General features: G+C 41.8%; 1 protein-coding gene across 1 annotated transcript in view; it reads left to right on the forward strand.

Annotated features, from left to right (window-relative positions):
- Positions 1-16868, forward strand: part of CHRNA4 (cholinergic receptor nicotinic alpha 4 subunit) — a 57847-nt gene extending 40979 nt beyond the window's left edge. The window contains exons 4-6 of the mRNA XM_063459562.1: positions 3823-3932; positions 13824-15204; positions 16174-16868. Coding sequence (XP_063315632.1) covers positions 3823-3932; positions 13824-15204; positions 16174-16299 — 1617 coding nt within the window. The 3' untranslated portion in view covers positions 16300-16868. The remainder of the gene's footprint in view (positions 1-3822; positions 3933-13823; positions 15205-16173) is intronic.
- The last annotated feature ends 785 nt before the right edge of the window (positions 16869-17653 follow it).

Genomic DNA, 17653 nt, shown 5'->3' on the forward strand with positions numbered 1-17653 from the left:
AATGTGAGGAGTTATTGGGAGGATTATATAGCACAATGAGAGGAGTTATTGTGAGGATTATATAGCACAATGTGAGGAGTTATTGGGAGGATTATATAGCACAATGTGAGGAGTTATTGGGATGATTATATAGCACAATGAGAGGAGTTATTGGGAGGATTATATAGCACAATGTGAGGAGTTATTGGGAGTATTATATGGCACAATGAGAGGAGTTATTGTGAGGATTATATAGCACAATGTGAGGAGTTATTGGGAGGATTATATAGCACAATGTGAGGAGTTATTGGGATGATTATATAGCACAATGAGAGGAGTTATTGGGAGGATTATATAGCACAATGAGAGGAGTTATTGGGAGGATTATATAGCACAATGAGAGGAGTTATTGGGAGGATTATATAGCACAATGAGAGGAGTTATTGGGAGGATTATATAGCACAATGGGAGGAGTTATTGGGAGGATTATATGGCACAATGAGAGGAGTTATTGGGAGGATTATATGGCACAATGAGATGCGTTATTGGGAGGATTATATGGCACAATGAGAGGAGTTATTGGGAGGATTATATGGCACAATGTGAGGAGTTATTGGGAGGATTATATAGCACAATATGAGGAGTTATTGGGAGGATTATATAGCACAATGTGAGGAGTTATTGGGAGGATTATATAGCACAATGAGAGGAGTTATTGGGAGGATTATATGGCACAATGTGAGGAGTTATTGGGAGGATTATATAGCACAATGAGAGGAGTTATTGGGAGGATTATATAGCACAATGGGAGGAGTTATTGGGAGGATTATATAGCACAATGAGAGGAGTTATTGGGAGGATTATATGGCACAATGAGAGGCGTTATTGGGAGGATTATATGGCACAATGAGAGGAGTTATTGGGAGGATTATATAGCACAATGTGAGGAGTTATTGGGAGGATTATATAGCACAATGAGAGGAGTTATTGGGAGGATTATATAGCACAATGAGAGGAGTTATTGGGAGGATTATATAGCACAATGAGAGGAGTTATTGGGAGGATTATATAGCACAATGAGAGGAGTTATTGGGAGGATTATATGGCACAATGAGAGGAGTTATTGGGAGGATTATATAGCACAATGTGAGGAGTTATTGGGAGGATTATATAGCACAATGAGAGGAGTTATTGGGAGGATTATATAGCACAATGAGAGGAGTTATTGGGAGGATTATATAGCACAATGAGAGGAGTTATTGGGAGGATTATATAGCACAATGAGAGGAGTTATTGGGAGGATTATATAGCACAATGAGAGGAGTTATTGGGAGGATTATATAGCACAATGAGAGGAGTTATTGGGAGGATTATATAGCACAATGAGAGGAGTTATTGGGAGGATTATATAGCACAATGAGAGGAGTTATTGGGAGGATTATATAGCACAACGAGAGGAGTTATTGGGAGGATTATATAGCACAATGAGAGGAGTTATTGGGAGGATTATATAGCACAATGAGAGGAGTTATTGGGAGGATTATATAGCACAATGTGAGGAGTTATTGGGAGGATTATATAGCACAATGTGAGGAGTTATTGGGAGGATTATATGGCACAATGAGAGGAGTTATTGGGAGGATTATATAGCACAATGAGAGGAGTTATTGGGAGGATTATATGGCACAATGTGAGGAGTTATTGGGAGGATTATATAGCACAATGTGAGGAGTTATTGGGAGGATTATATGGCACAATGTGAGGAGTTATTGGGAGGATTATATAGCACAATGAGAGGAGTTATTGGGAGGATTATATAGCACAATGTGAGGAGTTATTGGGAGGATTATATAGCACAATGAGAGGAGTTATTGGGAGGATTATATGGCACAATGTGAGGAGTTATTGGGAGGATTATATAGCACAATGTGAGGAGTTATTGGGAGGATTATATGGCACAATGTGAGGAGTTATTGGGAGGATTATATAGCACAATGAGAGGAGTTATTGGGAGGATTATATAGCACAATGAGAGGAGTTATTGGGAGGATTATATAGCACAATGTGAGGAGTTATTGGGAGGATTATATGGCACAATGTGAGGAGTTATTGGGAGGATTATATAGCACAATGGGAGGAGTTATTGGGAGGATTATATAGCACAATGAGAGGAGTTATTGGGAGGATTATATAGCACAATGAGAGGTGTTATTGGGAGGATTATATGGCACAATGTGAGGAGTTATTGGGAGGATTATATGGCACAATGTGAGGAGTTATTGGGAGGATTATATAGCACAATGAGAGGAGTTATTGGGAGGATTATATAGCACAATGAGAGGAGTTATTGGGAGGATTATATAGCACAATGAGAGGAGTTATTGGGAGGATTATATAGCACAATGAGAGGAGTTATTGGGAGGATTATATGGCACAATGAGAGGAGTTATTGGGAGGATTATATAGCACAATGTGAGGAGTTATTGGGAGGATTATATAGCACAATGAGAGGAGTTATTGGGAGGATTATATAGCACAATGAGAGGAGTTATTGGGAGGATTATATAGCACAATGAGAGGAGTTATTGGGAGGATTATATAGCACAATGAGAGGAGTTATTGGGAGGATTATATAGCACAATGAGAGGAGTTATTGGGAGGATTATATAGCACAATGAGAGGAGTTATTGGGAGGATTATATAGCACAATGAGAGGAGTTATTGGGAGGATTATATAGCACAATGAGAGGAGTTATTGGGAGGATTATATAGCACAACGAGAGGAGTTATTGGGAGGATTATATAGCACAATGAGAGGAGTTATTGGGAGGATTATATAGCACAATGAGAGGAGTTATTGGGAGGATTATATAGCACAATGTGAGGAGTTATTGGGAGGATTATATAGCACAATGTGAGGAGTTATTGGGAGGATTATATGGCACAATGAGAGGAGTTATTGGGAGGATTATATAGCACAATGAGAGGAGTTATTGGGAGGATTATATGGCACAATGTGAGGAGTTATTGGGAGGATTATATAGCACAATGTGAGGAGTTATTGGGAGGATTATATGGCACAATGTGAGGAGTTATTGGGAGGATTATATAGCACAATGAGAGGAGTTATTGGGAGGATTATATAGCACAATGTGAGGAGTTATTGGGAGGATTATATAGCACAATGAGAGGAGTTATTGGGAGGATTATATGGCACAATGTGAGGAGTTATTGGGAGGATTATATAGCACAATGTGAGGAGTTATTGGGAGGATTATATGGCACAATGTGAGGAGTTATTGGGAGGATTATATAGCACAATGAGAGGAGTTATTGGGAGGATTATATAGCACAATGAGAGGAGTTATTGGGAGGATTATATAGCACAATGTGAGGAGTTATTGGGAGGATTATATGGCACAATGTGAGGAGTTATTGGGAGGATTATATAGCACAATGGGAGGAGTTATTGGGAGGATTATATAGCACAATGAGAGGAGTTATTGGGAGGATTATATAGCACAATGGGAGGTGTTATTGGGAGGATTATATGGCACAATGTGAGGAGTTATTGGGAGGATTATATGGCACAATGTGAGGAGTTATTGGGAGGATTATATAGCACAATGGGAGGTGTTTTAGAATGGGATAAATTTAGAGCAATGATTTACAGGGAGGGATAGAGTGGAGCAATGGCGGTAGTCTTAGATAAAAGGGGAGTTTAAGTGGTAAAAGGGTGAGAAAGGAATTGTATGGTGCAATAGGTGGAATTCTATAGACCCAACTCTGCTTTTATACCCCCTTCTTCTCACCCCATTAATTTGATCTCGCTCTCTGTCAAAGGAATGGAATGATTATAAACTGCGCTGGGATCCGCTGGAATACGAGAATGTGACATCGATCCGAATCCCGTCTGAGCTGATCTGGAGGCCGGATATTGTTCTGTATAACAAGTAAGATAATGGCGCTGTTCCCGGTTCTAGGAGACGCCCCTTTATTTTTAGAATTCTGCCAAATGAAAAGGACCTAGTAATGTGTCACTTCCGCTGAAAATGGGAGGATACAATCAGACTGGGATATTGTCCACAGTTTGGGGATCCTGAGGTTTAGAACACCCACGAACAAACTCCTCTGATAAAAGCCACCAAAACATATTTTCCCAAAAAATGTAAGTTTGTCTAGAGCCGCGGTGGGCTAATAGGTGCGGCAGGGGGTCAGTAGCCACGGTCATCCTTTAATATGGGAATACATTTTCCATTTACCGAGATTGAACAATTGCATTATGCCATTAAAGATTTGTTTGTGAACCTTAACATTAAAAATCAGAAAAAAAAAATCAATTGGCAGCTTTTTATCCAACTCTGAACTGTTCCGATACTGGAACACGGATGGCAAAACGTAGGTAAAATATTTCATCTAGAAACAAAGTGTCTGTTTGGCTACTTCCGGCTACGCTTTACTGTTTGGATTTTAATTTGCTGCAATTTGGAGCTTAGCGAATATCCCGGGGAATCTGGGCAAAAGTCCTAATTGCTCATAAAAGTCAAAAATGTTCTGGAAATTAACACGGTCATGGAATGGGGCAAGAGCTAACTCTTGTTAACCCTTAAAGCACGTGAGAAGGGGTCTGTGGTTTCCTCTTAAAGGAAAGCTACACAGTGTCCATAACATATAAATTTGCCCCAAATAGCCTGTTTTATCTGGGACATTAACATGTGCATCCCAAGTATTTTAACCCCTTTTTTTCATAATGCCCCATTGATCCAGCACTGGTTCTCACACTGCAGAGAAGCTAATTTCTCTACATTCCTAAACCGGTATTTCATCTGTCACTATTTTATTATGAAATAACCAAAAAAAAGTAAGCTCCATCTTCACCATCTTCCCAAACCAGGCCTTAAAATGACCAGAGACTCGGCCAGATCAAGGGGAATTAAACAAACCCAGGAGAACGTGAGAACTTATGGCAGGTGAAATAAATACAGCTTCAGCGTTATGTACGCAAAGAGGCTAATTTACTAAATACCGAACTGCAACGTGTTCCCCAGAATAGCTGTATTGAGAAAAGTCTCGAACTCGTAGCGTCGATGTTTTAGTCTAAGTTTTGCCATTGAGTGTTAAGTGAATATGCCCCAATACAGGTAGCACTTCACCATTTTATTTAATGCGAGTGTGAGCCCTGTGCACTTCAGTTGTTTATAGACCGTATTGAGGATTTTCATTGCACCTTGTGCAGTAATATTTGTAGACAGTAACTAGACATTTGCGGTACAGCTGGCACCCCAGTTTCTATTTCTGGTGGGCATTATTTTCTATGTGAGTGCAGACCCCCAGCTGTGTCCCGATGGGGTCATTTTGCTCACAGAGGCCCATTACCAGGATAAATTCTCCCCACCACCACCAGTAATCGCGTGCATAACCGAGAGGGCACTGATAGAGGTCTCAATAACTACCCCAAATCCATTATACTTGTAAGCATGAAAGTATTTGATGTAAAACTGTGAATATTTGCATCGGGCTTTAGATTTTTTTTTTCATTTGATTGCTGTAATTAATGCGGTGGGGGGGGGGGGTTACTCTGCGCGGGATGTAAATGCTGGGGGTTTCACATTATAAGAACACACAGGGGACAGATCCTCTATCCTCTATGGATTAGCTCTTACCATTAAAGACATTTCTGATTATCAAAAGGTCTTTTAAAGATCTAGGCTGATGGGCTGCAGACATTTTACTGAGAGATAAAAGTTTCTTTCTTTTAACAGAACGTCTGATCCTAATCATCTCTTGCTCACGTCTTAATTTGTGATTAACGTATAAGTGCAGCGTTCAGGAGGGAGATAGAGGGGGGAGTGGAGGGGGGGGGGAGTGCGCTCAGGATTACATTAACTCTACAATGCTGGGCAATAATGGCGCACAAGAGTTATAACCCAAATTGATACTAATGGAAATCATACCCAGGTCCAGACGAGGTATTTACTAAGCCCCAGCACAGGCGCCATGTTGGTTACAGCCTCCATATTGTGTTGGCGGTTGCTGGCAAAGGGTGGTATTTTTGCTAATGTACAAACATCCCTCTTTATTAATATTTGTTGTTCAGGAATTGCTTAGATGGGAAGGATGGTTTTTATATCCAGAAGAACACTTACATGACATAATTAGACTTTGATATAAGAGGCAGGCAATTAGAAATATTATGTCGCAGTATGATAAAACTTAAAACATAATTGGAGAGCTGCATCGAAGCAGCAGCTAAGAAGCTCACGTCTAAAGTGCAGCTACAAAATTCAGGGAGAACATTTATTGCAATCTGTGCCCATGTTAAACCAGTTAGGCAAAGATGGTATCAATTGACCTGCAAATCGGTCACGCCAGGGCTTGGTACCCACTTGGATCACATGGTCCTTTCCCCCTAATGTCTGCCTACTAAGCCCTAATTCGTCAGAGATGGGCATGTTGCAGCTATCACTTCCAGTTACCACACACTGGGAAGGAACCGGCGCGTTTTGTAGCCAGGCTCAGCGAAACAAACTGCATGTTAACCTTTAGTGGAGTGACAGGAAATGGAAGGAACTGAGCTGCACGTGGCTATGACCTTGCCAGGATTTGCTATGTAGCATCCTGGGATTCATGGTACGATTGGGATTTGCATCAAATGCCAGGTTTTGCCAGGACAAACCTTAATATGATGGATTTAAAAAATATTCTCAGATCAGAACCAGACATTATTCATAGTTATATATATAAAATGTATTTCTTTAAAGATATTTCTGTGCTTGTTAAGCTGTGTTGTGGGCTCAGTTTTATTTATTGAAATCGAGTTACAAAAATATAAATCCCGCATATGAAAGCAGTACTGCTCCTGTCATGTCTGAGATAGTACTATCCTAAAAAATACTAATAAACCAGCATTAGTTGTTTTCTCCAGCTTTTTTTACACTCCTTTTTGTCATTTAAGGCTGGTTTGAAAAAAAATCTTTTTTTATCAAAATAAATTCATCCAGGAGAAATCATGGGGATTTCAGGAAAGGCCTAGGGGTTATGACTTTGGGGGGGGTCATATTGGGGGACAAGTTTGGTGTGATGTGAGTTGAAGTCTATTTCCAATGGAGCATAAGAGGAATGTTGGTGCATGATGGGAGTTATTAGCATTTGCTGTGTAATGGATGAAGTTCTCTAGTCGGGTTGAGCTTGATGGGAGTTAGCCACGATGTGAAGAATGGTGATGGCGGCTGGGTCACTGGCGTGCTCATTCATTAGCAGAGAAGGCGAGAGATACGGTGACAGGATGGGGAGCTGAGCCGCTGTCAGCATTTCATCCTGTTCCCAGCTGTGGGCGCTGATGCCAAACTGCCTAAGCAGGAGCAGAGACATTGTTATTGTAAAGACAAGGCTGACGGAAGGAAGAGAGCGGGCGAACGATATAAATAACATTATTAATATTTTATATAACAAGCACAAAATGAGAAGGTACGGCTTGAGAAAAATATCAAGAATCTGACCTAGAAAGAAATAGAATCACAAGTGGATAGACCTGGCCAGCAGAGCTTACACTCTAGCAGGTAATTTGGAAAGAGCAATGTTTAAAACATGAGGGGGAAATATTGTTTGTGCATCCAATCGTCCATAGTTTAACTCTGTGATTGCTGGTATGTTTAAGGATAGGTGGGCTTTATTCACAAAACAAGGAAAATTGACACGGGAATGGCAAATAGTGGGATAATCCACAGAATAATTATGGCGTTTGTAATGCAGATTAAAACCTGCACCTACAACAGCAATGCAATGCAAACCATACATGCAGGTAAGTATAATCACCATGCCGCCAAGTGTCATTATTTAGGTGGGACAGTCCCTATTTTGGAATCAAATCACTCTGTCCCTCTTTCCTAGGAGCTCCATATAGTTGGTGTGTCTGACTGTATAACAGAGCTCCACAGCAATAATACTCCCAGTAATGTGTCTGAGTGTATAACAGAGCTCCACAGCAATAATACTCCCAGTAATGTGTCTGAGTGTATAACAGAGCTCCACAGCAATAATATTCCCATTAATGTGTCTGAGTGTATAACAGAGCTCCACAGCAATAATACTCCCAGTAATGTGTCTGAGTGTATAACAGAGCTCCACAGCAATAATACTCCCAGTAATGTGTCTGAGTGTATAACAGAGCTCCACAGCAATAATACTCCCAGTAATGCGTCTGAGTGTATAACAGAGCTCCACAGCAATAATACTCCCAGTAATGCGTCTGAGTGTGTAACAGAGCTCCACAGCAATAATACTCCCAGTAATGTGTCTGAGTGTATAACAGAGCTCCACAGCAATAATACTCCCAGTAATGTGTCTGAGTGTATAACAGAGCTCCACAGCAATAATACTCCCAGTAATGTGTCTGAGTGTATAACAGAGCTCCACAGCAATAATACTCCCAGTAATGTGTCTGAGTGTATAACAGAGCTCCACAGCAATAATACTCCCAGTAATGTGTCTGTGTGTATAACAGAGCTCCACAGCAATAATACTCCCAGTAATGTGTCTGAATGTATAACAGAGCCCCACAGTAATCATACTCCCAGTAATGTGTCTGAATGTATAACAGAGCTCCATAGTAATAATACTCCCAGTAATGTGTCTGATTGTATAACAGAGCTCCACGGCCATAATACTCCCAGTAATGTGTCTGAGTGTATAACAGAGTCCCACAGCAATAATACTCCCAGTAATGTGTCTGAGTGTATAACAGAGCTCCACAGTAATAATACTCCCAGTAATGTGTCTGAGTGTATAACAGAGCTCCACAGCAATAATACTCCCAGTAATGTGTCTGAGTGTATAACAGAGCTCCACAGTAATAATACTCCCAGTAATGTGTCTGAGTGTATAACAGAGCTCCACAGCAATAATACTCCCAGTAATGTGTCTGAGTGTATAACAGAGCTCCACGGCAATAATACTCCCAGTAATGTGTCTGAGTGTATAACAGAGCTCCACAGCAATAATATTCCCATTAATGTGTGAGTGTATAACAGAGCTCCACAGCAATAATACTCCCAGTAATGTGTCTGAGTGTATAACAGAGCTCCACAGTAATAATACTCCCAGTAATGTGTCTGAGTGTATAACAGAGCTCCACAGTAATAATACTCCCAGTAATGTGTCTGAGTGTATAACAGAGCTCCACAGCAATAATACTCCCAGTAATGTGTCTGAGTGTATAACAGAGCTCCACAGCAATAATACTCCCAGTAATGTGTCTGAGTGTATAACAGAGCTCCACAGCAATAATACTCCCAGTAATGTGTCTGCGTGTATAACAGAGCTCCACAGCAATAATATTCCCATTAATGTGTGAGTGTATAACAGAGCTCCACAGCAATAATATTCCCATTAATGTGTGAGTGTATAACAGAGCTCCACAGCAATAATACTCCCAGTAATGTGTCTGAGTGTATAACAGAGCTCCACGGCAATAATACTCCCAGTAATGTGTCTGGGTGTATAACAGAACCCCACAGCAATAATACTCCCAGTAATGTGTCTGAGTGTATGACAGAGCTCCACAGCAATAATACTCCCAGTAATGTGTCTGAGTGTATAACAGAGCTCCACAGCAATAATACTCCCAGTAATGTGTCTGCGTGTATAACAGAGCTCCACAGCAATAATATTCCCATTAATGTGTGAGTGTATAACAGAGCTCCACAGCAATAATATTCCCATTAATGTGTGAGTGCATAACAGAGCTCCACAGCAATAATACTCCCAGTAATGTGTCTGAGTGTATAACAGAGCTCCACGGCAATAATACTCCCAGTAATGTGTCTGGGTGTATAACAGAACCCCACAGCAATAATACTCCCAGTAATGTGTCTGAGTGTATGACAGAGCTCCACAGCAATAATACTCCCAGTAATGTGTCTGAGTGTATAACAGAGCTCCACGGCAATAATACTCCCAGTAATGTGTCTGAGTGTATAACAGAGCTCCACAGCAATAATATTCCCATTAATGTGTGTGTATAACAGAGCTCCACAGCAATAATACTCCCAGTAATGTGTCTGAGTGTATAACAGAGCTCCACAGTAATTATACTCCCAGTAATGTGTCTGAGTGTATAACAGAGCTCCACAGTAATACTACTCCCAGTAATGTGTCTGAGTGTATAACAGAGCTCCACAGCAATAATACTCCCAGTAATGTGTCTGAGTGTATAACAGAGCTCCACAGCAATAATACTCCCAGTAATGTGTCTGAGTGTATAACAGAGCTCCACAGCAATAATACTCCCAGTAATGTGTCTGCGTGTATAACAGAGCTCCACAGCAATAATATTCCCATTAATGTGTGAGTGTATAACAGAGCTCCACAGCAATAATATTCCCATTAATGTGTGAGTGTATAACAGAGCTCCACAGCAATAATACTCCCAGTAATGTGTCTGAGTGTATAACAGAGCTCCACGGCAATAATACTCCCAGTAATGTGTCTGGGTGTATAACAGAACCCCACAGCAATAATACTCCCAGTAATGTGTCTGAGTGTATGACAGAGCTCCACAGCAATAATACTCCCAGTAATGTGTCTGAGTGTATAACAGAGCTCCACAGCAATAATACTCCCAGTAATGTGTCTGCGTGTATAACAGAGCTCCACAGCAATAATATTCCCATTAATGTGTGAGTGTATAACAGAGCTCCACAGCAATAATATTCCCATTAATGTGTGAGTGTATAACAGAGCTCCACAGCAATAATACTCCCAGTAATGTGTCTGAGTGTATAACAGAGCTCCACGGCAATAATACTCCCAGTAATGTGTCTGGGTGTATAACAGAACCCCACAGCAATAATACTCCCAGTAATGTGTCTGAGTGTATGACAGAGCTCCACAGCAATAATACTCCCAGTAATGTGTCTGAGTGTATGACAGAGCTCCACAGCAATAATACTCCCAGTAATGTGTCTGAGTGTATAACAGAGCTCTGCAGCAATAATACTCCCAGTAATGTGTCTGAGTGTATAACAGAGCTCCACAGCAATAATACTCCCAGTAATGTGTCTGACTGTATAACAGAGCTCAACAGCAAAAATACTACCAGTAATGTGTCTGAGGTATAACAGAGCTCCACAGCAATAATACTCCCAGTAATGTGTCTGAGTGTATAACAGAGCTCCACAGCAATAATACTCCCAGTAATGTGTCTGAGTGTATGACAGAGCTCCACAGCAATAATACTCCCAGTAATGCGTCTGAGTGTATAACAGAGCTCCACAGCAATAATACTCCCAGTAATGTGTCTGAGTGTATAACAGAGCTCCACAGCAATAATACTCCCAGTAATGTGTCTGAGTGTATAACAGAGCTCCACAGCAATAATATTCCCATTAATGTGTGAGTGTATAACAGAGCTCCACAGCAATAATATTCCCATCAATGTGTGAGTGTATAACAGAGCTCCACAACAATAATACTCCCAGTAATGTGTCTGAGTGTATAACAGAGCTCCACGGCAATAATACTCCCAGTAATGTGTCTGGGTGTATAACAGAACCCCACAGCAATAATACTCCCAGTAATGTGTCTGAGTGTATGACAGAGCTCCACAGCAATAATACTCCCAGTAATGTGTCTGAGTGTATGACAGAGCTCCACAGCAATAATACTCCCAGTAATGTGTCTGAGTGTATAACAGAGCTCTGCAGCAATAATACTCCCAGTAATGTGTCTGAGTGTATAACAGAGCTCCACAGCAATAATACTCCCAGTAATGTGTCTGACTGTATAACAGAGCTCAACAGCAAAAATACTACCAGTAATGTGTCTGAGGTATAACAGAGCTCCACAGCAATAATACTCCCAGTAATGTGTCTGAGTGTATAACAGAGCTCCACAGCAATAATACTCCCAGTAATGTGTCTGAGTGTATAACAGAGCTCCACAGCAATAATACTCCCAGTAATGTGTCTGGGTGTATCACAGAGCCCCACAGCAATAATACTCCCAGTAATGTGTCTGAGGTATAACAGAGCTCCACAGCAATAATACTCCCAGTAATGTGTCTGAGTGTATAACAGAGCTCCACAGCAATAATACTCCCAGTAATGTGTCTGAGTGTATAACAGAGCTCCACAGCAATAATACTCCCAGTAATGTGTCTGAGGTATAACAGAGCTCCACAGCAATAATACTCCCAGTAATGTGTCTGAGGTATAACAGAGCTCCACAGCAATAATACTCCCAGTAATGTGTCTGAGGTATAACAGAGCTCCACAGCAATAATACTCCCAGTAATGTGTCTGAGTGTATGACAGAGCTCCACAGCAATAATACTCTCAGTAATGTGTCTGAATGTATGACAGAGCTCCACAGAAATAATACTCCCAGTAATGTGTCTTTAAACTACAATAAACGTGTTTGAAAATCAGTCTATGTAAATAAGATACATTGTTCTTAAAATTACAGCAGTATCAATTAATAAGTCACCTATAATTTCTCAGAACAGCACTGCCCCTGATCACACCTCCACTCACACTCAGAATAGCCCCGCCTATGGCCAAGCTCACACTCAGCACAGTCCTGCCCCAATCCACACCCTTAAAATCAGTGTCCCCCTTTGTCCATGTGAAATGTTAGGCCAAATGGTCATTCGTTCCACCCAACACAAGGCCTTCGTCATTCTGGTAGCAGGACCACTTTTCCCACCAGGAACTAATGACCGAGAGCGTCCCATAACGCTTTCTATCATTCACATATAAGGGAGATTTGTGTCATGCAGTCACACATCATTCCAATAAACCACTAGGGATTACCCTAAAATGCTAAACCATAATGGCGGCAACTGGAGGGACCCTCTAACAAGAGTATCTCAAATTGTAGGCCAAAATCAATCCAAAAATAGTGGATTTGGCCAATTTTGTCAGCTTAGCCTTTTTAACCTATAATTTGCAATTCCCATTTCAATCAATAAACACATTTACTAAAGGAAACGTTTTTAACTGTAATTTGTCATTTATTTTGGAGACGTATTAAATAGCAGAGCTTTTATCTGTAATAATTCGGTTGTGATAAATGATGTGCAGAATTCTGATAATGCCCTGGTTTGTGCATTTTATTCCAGATATTCGGTATATCCCCTCTATAACAGCCAGGTTAGGAAAGGTTCCTGATGAATCACTTAAATCGGAAAGCCGGTCAAAGATTTAATAAGTCAACAGCGAAGGATTGAGATCGGCTTAATGCGAACGTGCTGGAACGCAGAGCTGTGTGTTTGACAAACCCATGGGGAATTGCAAATCTTGTATCCTCACAAACCCACCGCAATTAATTCAACGCTTCCAGTTCCTGTCAGTCTTGAAAGGCATATAATGAATGGTCATATTCGGCCAAAAATAATCTTCCTTCATTAGCTATCAGAGAAATTAGCATAATCCGTGTTCAAACATGACTGTCCGCCACGTACTCTCTGGCCGTCAATGTGGGACGTTATCCAACTTACTGTGCGCTTAAATTGCTTAATGAATTGGACGTATTGGATAGTCAGAACATGAGAGAAATTATATCATGTAAAATGTGATAAAACAGAGAACGTGGACTAGAAAAACCTGTGAATTCAATACGGTTCAGTTAATATAACCCAGAGACCCCATTTATGGACACTTGAATTTAGATAAATTATTTTCAGAAGGAATTATTGGATATATAAATCGATGGTTACAGTTTGTAGGGCATTCACAATATAGACTCTTGCAAGAGGTCCATCTAACGCCCAGAAGTTCTCTACTCACTCAGAATCTACTAATTTTTATTTTAGATGTTCTATTTCATATAATTTTTTCTTTCCATAGTGCTGATGGGGATTTTGCCGTTACCCACCTGACAAAAGCACACCTGTTTCACGACGGAAAGATAAAATGGATGCCCCCTGCCATCTACAAGAGCTCCTGCAGCATTGATGTCACCTTCTTCCCCTTCGATCAACAGAACTGCACCATGAAATTTGGATCCTGGACTTATGACCGAGCAAAGATTGACCTGATCAGTATGCACAGTCATGTTGACCAGTTAGACTACTGGGAAAGTGGTGAGTGGGTCATTGTCAACGCAGTGGGCAATTACAATATCAAGAAGTATGAATGTTGCACTGAAATCTACTCCGACATCACGTATTCCTTCATCATCAGAAGGCTGCCACTGTTTTACACAATAAACCTCATCATTCCCTGTCTTCTAATATCATGTTTAACTGTGCTGGTCTTCTACCTGCCCTCGGAATGTGGAGAGAAGATCACACTCTGTATCTCTGTGCTGCTTTCCTTGACTGTCTTCCTGCTGCTCATCACAGAGATCATTCCATCCACGTCCTTGGTCATTCCACTGATTGGCGAGTACCTTCTCTTCACCATGATCTTTGTCACTCTCTCCATCATCATTACTGTGTTTGTGCTAAATGTCCATCATCGCTCCCCACGCACCCACACCATGCCTGCTTGGGTGCGCCGGATATTCTTGGACGTTGTGCCTAGAGTACTTTTCATGAAAAGGCCAGTGAAAGACAACTGCAAAAAGCTGATTGAGTCCTTACATGCCAGAAGGCTCAGCCCGACACCAAGGATGTGGTCTGAGACAGAGGTTGAACCCACATTCCAAAGTTCATCTTCTCCTAGCCCAACCAGCCAGCGGGTATCGCCCACATCATCGTACTGTCACCAGCTTGAGCAAACGGTCAACTCTCAAGTGGTCTGCAAGTCTCCATCGGGACAGTACTCTATGCTGTGTGAGGAATCCACACTGACCAGCTGTCCTTCGCCACAAGCCCAGACCCATCTGTTGGCAGAAGCCCACTCCAACCTAATGCCCAAGATGCGCTCTGTAAGTGTCCAGCAAATGTACACCCCCAAGGAAGTGAACGAGGGGACAATCCGCTGCCGCTCCAGGAGCATTCAGTATTGCTACCTGCATGAGGATTCCTCTCAGGCCAATGGTCAGTCCAGCAGCTCCCCGCTGTCCCAAAAATGTCAAATGCATGAAGAGCAATCAGGGAGCCAAAGTTCACAGTGCAAATGCAAGCCCAAGAGCCAGGAGAAGCCAAGCAGTGCTGGGCAAGTTGCCAAAACAGTCAGTGCCAAAGAGCAGCATGTCCTCCTAATGTCCCCATCGCTCAAGCTGGCCATTGAGGGAGTCCAGTACATAGCCGACCACATGAGAGCAGAGGACGCAGACTTCTCTGTGAGTGTGAAATTTTATCTTACCAGAACCTTGAACAACACAGATCGAATTTATATTTTATTAATGCAGATACAGCCGAGAACATGAGATGACTGGTGGAGGGTGTTCTGATATTTGTATTAGGAGCGGTTAGACAATCCTAATAAACCGATGTTCATGTACCCCATTCTAAAACCTATATCTCTGTATTAGGATCGGGGGATGTGACTGATATCTCTGTATTAGGGTTGGAATAAACTATATCTGTGTACTAGCGTTGGGGCACTTGATATCTCTCAATTATGATTGGGGTACCGGATATCTCTGTATTAGGATTGGGATGCCGGAAATCTCTGCGTTAGGAGTGTGGGACACGATTGATATCTCTGCATTAGGATTGGGGTACCTGATATCTCTGTATTAGGATTGGGGTACCTGATATCTCTGGGTTAGGAGTGGGGGACACGACTGATATCTCTGCGTTAGGATTGGGGTATGTGGCGGATCGCTTGGCACCCCAACTGGGTGCCTCAGCCAATCGCTGCTTCCTAGCAACACCCCTAAGCACTCCACCAGACATCATAATAACTGTAAACCCCACAGCCAGCGTTACAGCCTGGTTGGGGTCTCGCTGTCCTCCACCCACCCTGGACCCAAGACCTGGATCCAGCTTCCACTGGGTAGACCTCTCCTACTTCAGAGAGTATAGCAGGATAGCTCATAAAAGAGCTAGTGTTGTAATCCAAGGGAGTATAGTGATATAAAACATACACATAATTACGTTGGCTCTCAGGTCCAGGACACTCCCACACAAAACAGTGCCTGAGAGATAATTGAGTCAGGAACTGTACTAAACTCAATTATCTCCAGGCACAGTGGGGGAGTGGGGTACACGACTGATATCTCTGCGTTAGAATTGGGGTACACGACTGAATTCTCTGTGTTAGGATTGGGTTATATGACTGATATCTCCCTAATTTCCCTCTACAGGTGAAGCAGGACTGGAAGTACGTTGCCATGGTAATTGATCGTATCTTCCTCTGGATGTTTATCATAGTCTGCCTCCTGGGCACCGTTGGCCTTTTCCTTCCGCCCTGGCTGGCCGGGATGATCTAAGCGGGAGCTCACAGTGCCAAAAAGCAGAGCCAACGTGCCATAAATGTGGGGGTACCGTCTTGGCGTAACGAATGTATGGTAAATGGGTGACACACAGAGAGGGGGACAGAATGGACACCCACCCAAACAAGTAGTGTAAATTCTGCTATAGCCAGAGTGAACACTGCTCCACGGTCTATGAAGGGTGTGTGGGACTGTTCCGACATTGTATAAATATTTCAGCCTGTCTGACTCGCATGAATGGGTTTGCAGAGCTCTGGGGGTTCCCGCAGGCAGCAGAGCATTGCAGAGCCTCCTGCTTTTTAGAGTGTAGTAAAACACTCTGCTCGCTCACACACTCTCTTTAAACATGTCTGAACTTGAGGGGCCCCTGGTGGGTAAATAAATATATATATATGAACTGGGTCTATCTGTCATTACCTGCCTCTGTCATTCTCCAGCCTGGAGAACATAAAGACGTTTACCAACAAAGAGATCAGGTACGGAGAAACTGGACTCTCTACAGCTGTGCACGGTCTGCAACTCCCATTAGCCTCAACAAACTGGTTGTGAATAGTGGAAATTGTAGTCCAAACAGCTTATTGTCAGACGTAGCTGAGACTTGCTTGGATAATATGCCTTTACATTTGGAAGAAGTTTCCATAGACCACAGCACTCGCTAGAGACACTTACTAATAAGGACACAGCAGAGTTTAGGGGTGTACGGGTGGCTGGCAAAGTGTGATATGGTCACCCTAATTTTGAAGGTTCGATAAACTCAAGAATAAAAAATGATGCGTTTGGAGATAATCAAAGAATGGGCAAAGCAGACATTCAGAATATGTTACAAACTGATGGGCAGTACATGAAAAGTGCTGGTATGTAGCATCCTGCAGGAAGGATCCCTTAACGAATCACAGCTCTCCACTATTTGCAGTGCAGGAGATTAGGTTTACTTACTAAATAGCTGATTTGGAGAAATTCTCACGCTCTGCTAGAAATTATAGCCCAGAATTTTACATTTACTACAAACTGGTGTTTTGCAAATCAAACGTATGTTTCATATATTAGTATTAAAAAGGAGGTTTGGAGTGACGCAAGTTGTTTCTGCTCTTCTACTCAGGACGTGTCCTCAAGCTCTGGGAAACTGAATTAAAACATCAGAAAAAACAGTTTATTCATATTAATTATTTTTTTTACACATATATTTTTGTGAACGACGGTATGAATAATTTACACCTGAATGACGTCTGGAAACCAGGGACGGTGTCAGCAATCACTCCAGTAAGATAAAACGTGTATTTTAGGATAATCTAATATTGCAACAGCCGTGTCGTAAAACGCTCATCCTCTAACACCTCTAGAGTGTTTGTTC

Source organism: Pelobates fuscus, chromosome 6 (assembly GCF_036172605.1).
Source record: "Pelobates fuscus isolate aPelFus1 chromosome 6, aPelFus1.pri, whole genome shotgun sequence".
NCBI classification, from domain to species: Eukaryota; Metazoa; Chordata; class Amphibia; order Anura; family Pelobatidae; genus Pelobates; species Pelobates fuscus.